The sequence below is a fragment of the Protobothrops mucrosquamatus genome, unplaced genomic scaffold (genome assembly GCF_001527695.2).
Source record: "Protobothrops mucrosquamatus isolate PMUCROS unplaced genomic scaffold, P.Mucros_1.0 scaffold2178, whole genome shotgun sequence".
Lineage (NCBI taxonomy): Eukaryota > Metazoa > Chordata > Lepidosauria > Squamata > Viperidae > Protobothrops > Protobothrops mucrosquamatus.
Window position 1 is genome coordinate 1 of NW_015388271.1, and position 6,912 is coordinate 6,912.

General features: G+C 34.1%; 1 protein-coding gene across 1 annotated transcript in view; it reads left to right on the forward strand.

Annotated features, from left to right (window-relative positions):
- The first annotated feature begins 4,294 nt into the window (after positions 1–4,294).
- The window catches only part of EPHA6 (EPH receptor A6), a 185,006-nt gene continuing 182,388 nt past the window's right edge, over positions 4,295–6,912 (forward strand). The window contains exon 1 of the mRNA XM_015824276.1: positions 4,295–4,373. Within this exon, the coding sequence (XP_015679762.1) occupies positions 4,295–4,373 (79 nt within the window). The remainder of the gene's footprint in view (positions 4,374–6,912) is intronic.

Genomic DNA, 6,912 nt, shown 5'->3' on the forward strand with positions numbered 1-6,912 from the left:
GATAGCTAGATTATGCTACAGTCAGTCTATCTCAAGCTAAGTTCAGCTTCTGGTAACTTCATGGACATATCAATATAGGTTTCTTGGGTTTACCTTCCATTTTTTTTACCTCTCAGTCACAATTGCTTATATGTCTGATATTTCCTAGAACAATTCTATGAAAATATTAACCGGGCCAATATATTTAGCTTTTAAAGACAAGATTGGCTAGGGCAGGGGTGGGCAACCTCGGCTCTTTTATGACTCATGGACTTCAACTCCCAGCTATGCTGACTTAGGAATTCTGGGAGTTGAAGTCTATGAGTCATAAAAGAGCCGAGGTTGCCTACCCCTGGGCTAGGGGCACCCAATTAATTCATTACCTACAGTAAATGAAAATTGTGTGCAAAAACTTGCTAATATTCTCAAAATGTTTTGTGACGAGAGATACAATTGTAACTGAAAGATACAATTTCACTCAATTTATTTGGGAGGTCAAAAGTTATTTGATTAAAGTAATATTCACCAGATCAGCTTGTATTATTTTGCTTTGCCTTTTTCCTTTCCTCCTAAGTAGTAGTAGGATTAGTTATATTGTAATCATGTCACCATTTTGCATCTCCATAAGGTCTCACATCCAGTCGAATTGTGTTTTATGGTAAATAGAGTCAGTCCATTAAATACATACAGAGATTGAATCCTTATAGACATTTCAGAGAGAAAAACTTAGAATATTCTACTCTTATCCCAAAACATACCTTCAAAAGAAATTAGTTCATATGTTAGTTCTAGCCTGACAATATCCCAAAATGAAGAGCATGGCAATTACTTATTGATGATTTCTTCCTTTACTTAGTAATCAGGGAAAAATATTTGATAGAACTATGGATTAGATTTCATTAAAAAATAAGCATAACAAAATGACACTCGCCATAATAGCCTCAGGAATGAAACAGAAGAAGAGCTGTCTTTGATAGCAGTAAATTTAAAAAATCCTTGATCCACTTAACCTCTGAAAATCAATTGAAAGAGGATTTAATATGTCTATTACTTTAATTGAAATCTCTTTTTCTGCTATAAATTTCGTGTTGGCACTTCAGTGATGCCAGCAATTGTAGGTAAGTAAAGCTCAGAGTCTTGCTTTAAGGACAAAAGGAGTGTTCTGTCTCCAAACTGCAATGAATGTAATTATAGTGTACCTGAGTTCTGTTTAAAAAAAAAAATACCTCTCCCTTTGATATTTACTGTAAGTTCACAGTTTAATAGAAGTTTTAAAAAAATTCAAATGAAAACATAATTGTTACATTTTAATAACAATGTCTGCTAAGCATGGTTGTCTAAAAAGTTTGCAAGGTAACGTGTATGTTTATTACTGAACATGGCTCAAAATTCCTCTTTATTTCCTGCCTTTAAGATGTCAATGCTTCTACCAGAAGCCTAAATAATCTTTTTTCACATAAACTGTGCAATTGGTAAATCTTAGCAAGGTCACTGATCATTCACTACAGTCTCAACAATCCTCATAATCAGGGTATTAGAATGGAAAGGGTAAAATTTCTTTGGCTTTTTTTTAACTTTCTGACATCTTTATCACCAAGTGAATATTGGGTTAATGAGTACAATGTTCCTGACAGCAGTAGACCATTTGAAGCAGTTTGTTTCTTCATTTGTTTTTTTTTTTTTTAGAGAAAGGCAATTTTCTGTTTACTAATTCTTACATAGATATACTTAGTTTCTACTTCAAGAGAATTTTTAATTTAAATACTCCTTCATATTTCCAGAAACCTTTTAGTTAAAGTGATGGTTTCTAAAGGAGTTAGAGGGCACATACTATATATGTTAAACCAGAGGTCCCCAACCTATGGGCCACAGCGGGGTGGCGGTGCAATCCTTGTGCCGGGACCAGCATTGCTGTGGGCCATGGTGTGATCCTTGCACAGGGGCGGCATGAGCCTCACACTGGGGGCGGTATTGCTGTGGGCCCCGGCAAGAGCCTCGCATTGGGGATGATATCACTGCAGGCCTCAGCGTGATCCTCTCGCTGGTGGTATCGCTGTAAGCCTGGAGGCGGCGGTGCCACAAGCCTCACACAGGCGCCATCATCACTGAGAGCCTAGCACACATGCTTGCAGCCCATTTACATGATGAGCATGCTTGCAGCCTGTTTGTACGTGTGCCCACACGTGTGGCCACATTCATGTTTGCACACGTGCGTGAGGCATCTACTCCTCCCTCTCCCACCAGGCTCCCAAAACAAAAAGTTTGGAGAGTCCTGTGTTAGACTTCCCAAATGCAGTATCAAATTTTGATCAATAATGTTTTCTTTGGAATTTTGTTTAGTTTCCATAAAATCAAGCAATATTTAATATATCACATAAAAATAAATTGTTCCATATTTTAATATATACATAACATAAAATCCAGGAAAGACTCTTGTATTTTATTTTTATCTGTATATAGAAAAATATAGCTAAATTATTTTTGTGAAGATTAAGCCAGAGGAATGTTCAGAATTTGCTTAGTCCAGAACTTAACACATAGCTGACAGCTGTTTATATACTTATCAGAGGAATTGCTTAAACAAGCCAAGGTTCCAAACTGCTGAACAGATAAACTACTTTTGAAATTAATCAGTAACTTGCTTCTTTGGCAGTGAGGGATGCATGCTAGGATTGATTGATTAATGAAAACTGTTTTCAGCAGCTGGGATTGAGTAGATGTCACCATTTCTAGATAAATGATTGAAATGAGGATGACAGGATTAGCTTTGTAAAAGTTACCAGTGAGCATCAAAATTTAGCAAGCTTCTGACATTTATTCTAATTACATGCAATTGGCAATAATATGATTGTGAATATTATTCATAGGACAAATAATAGATATAAAATTAAAATATAGGTGCCTTTGTCTTTAAAGCTATTTTGGAATTTATAAAATGAGAGTTTTATCATTGGATTTCACTTTGACTAATGAGAAGCAAGAACTTGCTCATAAAGGTTTTTGTTTGCTTTGCTTTGTTGCTTTGCAAATGGGAATAAGAGTAAATACTTAAAAATAGTACTGATATCAAATTTCAGTGGTTTTAGTTCTTCTACCAAATAAAATTTCAAACTGCTTCCATTGTCATCGTATCTTATATTTCTCTATCCAAAATGAACTTATTCATCAGAGTATTAGAATAGTAACTGTGAGAGGGATCTCGGACAACCATCTAGTGGACAACCATTTAAATATGAGCCAGCAGTGTGCTGCAGCTGCCAAAAAAGCCAACACAGTGCTAGGCTGCATTAACAGAGGGATAGAATCAAGATCACGTGAAGTGTTAATACCACTTTACAATGTCTTGGTAAGGCCACACTTGGAATACTGCATCCAGTTTTGGTCACCACGATGTAAAAAAAGATGTTGAGACTCTAGAAAGAGTACAGAGAAGAGCAACAAAGATGATTAGGGGACTGGAGGCTAAAACATATAAGGAACGGTTGCTGGAATTGGGTATACAGTATCTAGTTTAATGAAGAGAAGGACGAAGGGGAATATGATAGCAGTGATCCAATATCTCAGGGGCCGCCAAAAAGAAGAGGGAGTCAAGCTATTTTCCAAAGCACCTGAAGGCAGGACAAGAAGCAATGGATAGAAACTAACCAAAGAGAGAAGCAACCTAGAACTAAGGAGAAACTTCCTGACAGTTAGAACAATTAACCAGTGGAACAACCTGCCTCCAGAAGCGGTGAACGCTCCAACACTGGAAGTTTTTAAGAAGAAACTGGACAGCCATTTGTCCAAAATGGTATAGGGTTACCTGCCTGAGCAGGGGGTTGGACTAGATGACCTCCAAGGTCCCTTCCATCTGTAGTATTATTATTATTATTATTATTATTATTATTATTATTATTATTATTATTATTATTATTATTATTATTATTATTATATTACCACAGGGGTGTCAAACTGCCAAAACCACACCCACCCCATTGCCAGCAGTGGGAAAAAAGTCACGATAGTTCGCGACACATCACATGATGTTGCAAGTTTGACAACTGTGTATTAACATGATAGCTGGCAGATAAATAGATTTGCTTCACTTGCATAGGATAATGTAAGCATTCTTATGGCAAAACTGGGTTTGGTTATGCTTAGGGAATGTTGGTTAGTTATATTAAAATTGTCCTTACCTTTAGCAGGGAACATTGTGTATTACATGCATAAAGCTAGGAAGAGTAACCTGTCCCAACTTCTGCTTTGTTAAAAAGCAATATGTGATATGTCCTGATAACCAAAGCCATGAGGAGTTGCAAAGGTCAGCACATACAGTATGGTCCATTTAGAAAATGATGATAGCTATAAAAGATGGCTACTGATGGATGTAGATGGTTACATGGAATGTAAAACGGGTAAATGCTTAAAGAAAACTTCAATTATTGAACGAAAGGAGAGAATGAAAAAGATATGTTCTGTATCTGTGAAACTAAAAAACCCAGAAAGATAAATAAATCTGAATGGAGGTGATTTTATTTTGTGGAATTCAATCAGTGAATATATGCAAACACATGTACATTGATTTAAATTAATACATGTAAATTGAATTACTGATGAATGACAATATGGAAGCTGCTAGAAACACAGTATTATTTTTTTATTTAAGGAGTCCAATAAAAGTTATTGCCATTGTGCTAATGAGATATTTAAAAAGACAGTTAACAGGAAGATGAAAGGAAATAAACTATGGATATAAATGCATTTAAAATAATAATTGCTGCAAAAAAATGAATTTGAGAAAAATATATAAAGTTATATATGAAAGAAGTGGGCACTAGGAAGAATTGCAAGAAAACTATGAGCAGGTATAGTGAATGACATTTGTGCAAAATAAATGTATTATTTCACCAGTAATTCAAATACAATATAGAACCTATCAACAAAGTCTCTGTCTGATTTTAATTTTTAATGTGATGTTGCAATCCCTAGCATGCCTAATAAAAGACATTCATCAAAATCAAACCAATTTGTTTAGCTGAATTTGAATACACCTATAATCAGGTGATGTACTGTATTGAATTTTTTTATGACTATTAAAACTTTTACCTACATTTGTTGAAATTATATTTGGATTAAATCAAATATTATACCAAGAAGTTTCCAAACACCTACAAGGAACAATTTCAGGTTTTTTTCTGTTACCCAGAAACTATTAAATGTACTAAGTATCATCAGGAAATAACTAGTTTAATCAATAAGAATATATTAGTGTTATCCAGGTGAAAGACAATATTACAATGTAACTAAAAATACTTTAAGTTTGTACAGAAGAGTGAAGATTGAAAAATGCCTTTTTTCATCAAAATTTACAATGTATTTCTAGGAACAAGGCTTTTGGTGATTCCACTTGGATATTTTAAACCTATCTACACATTAATTTAATGACTAAGTTTTATGAAAGTAGTAAAATACACAATGTTCTTTATTAAAGATACTGTATGTCTATACTACACTATTAAAAGTTTCAAGTTTCCTAACTTTAAAGATATACAGCATATTTTTAAATCATCGTTAAGCCCAAACCCAGAGACGACAGCAAAATCCAGTTGAGTTCAATCTGTCATTTGCTTACCCAAATTGGCAGAATCTTTCCAAACTAAAATTATAACCTCCTAATTACAATATATATCCTGAGAGATTCTAGGATGTAGCTATCCTGAATCTTTTCACCCTACTCCATCCAGCTCAGGATTGCACAGTCTCTTAATCTGAGCCTTGGGGAAGTTCTGTAATGCCATTCTTCCCCACTGCTTCTCCAGATGCACATTCACAATCTTGTATGGGAATGCAAAAATATTGAACTCTTACCATTGTGAGCTTATCTTGAGAATAATTACAGTCTTGCCAAGTGCTTTGTTCTAATCACAGTAGGAATTCAATTACTTTCCCAGCATTGAAATCAGTTAGATATATCTGATCATTATTGAACAGAAAATTAAATTTGATATTTTCTCTCATGAGAAATTAACACATTGGTGAAATTCTTATTTAAAATGGCTGGTAATGTCTTTTTAACATGAACTAAGAAAGGAAATTATCGTCCTCATATTCAGCTGTTGAATAATGGTATTTCTAAAACTTTTCAGATTTTAGAAAAGGAATACAATTTACCTGAAAAAAACTGAATGGAACATAGCTAAAACATTTGTATTAATTCTTTGGCCCCTCAATAACTCCAGTGATGTTGAATGTGTTAGAGACATGCTTGACTAAACCTAAACTAACTATTTATTTTAACAAAAATAATTCCACCCAAATTTGGACCCTACATGCCTAATCTAAGTCTACTGGTTTTAAAAGCCTAGAAATTTTGAAATGTTGGCTTTCTTTCTTTTGTGTGTCACAGATGTAATAAATTTGCAGGAACCTTTGTACATGCGTTATGAGTCTGACAAATAATAATGCCTTAGTTATTAGACACTTGTTCCTATGGTGAATCAAGTTCTCCAAAACTAGTTTAGAATTAAAGTTATTGGTTTGTTAAATTATATCTCAGAAATTTGTAATCATTCAATCTATGATAAACTTTGGATATAATGAACTTGGACTGTGCATAAAAACTGATCATATATTGTTTAAAAATACTTGTTTCCCTGAACTGATAAACATTAGCCTTTGAATTAGCTTTGCAACAAAAGAAAAGCAGTATGATTCTATATGGTCTAGGATTAATTAATTGGTTATAAATTGAATCTTACATTGAACAAAAATGAAAGTATATACTTTTAATTGATTTGAGTATGTGTTTAGATGACGATGGTATTTTTAGTTTTTTTCCCGTTTCATTTAGCAGACGAATGTTTTTAAAAATCTCCCCTATTGTTGTTGTTGTTAGTTGCAAAATCGTGTCCAACCCATCGCTACCCATGGACAACATTCCTCCAGGCCTTCCTA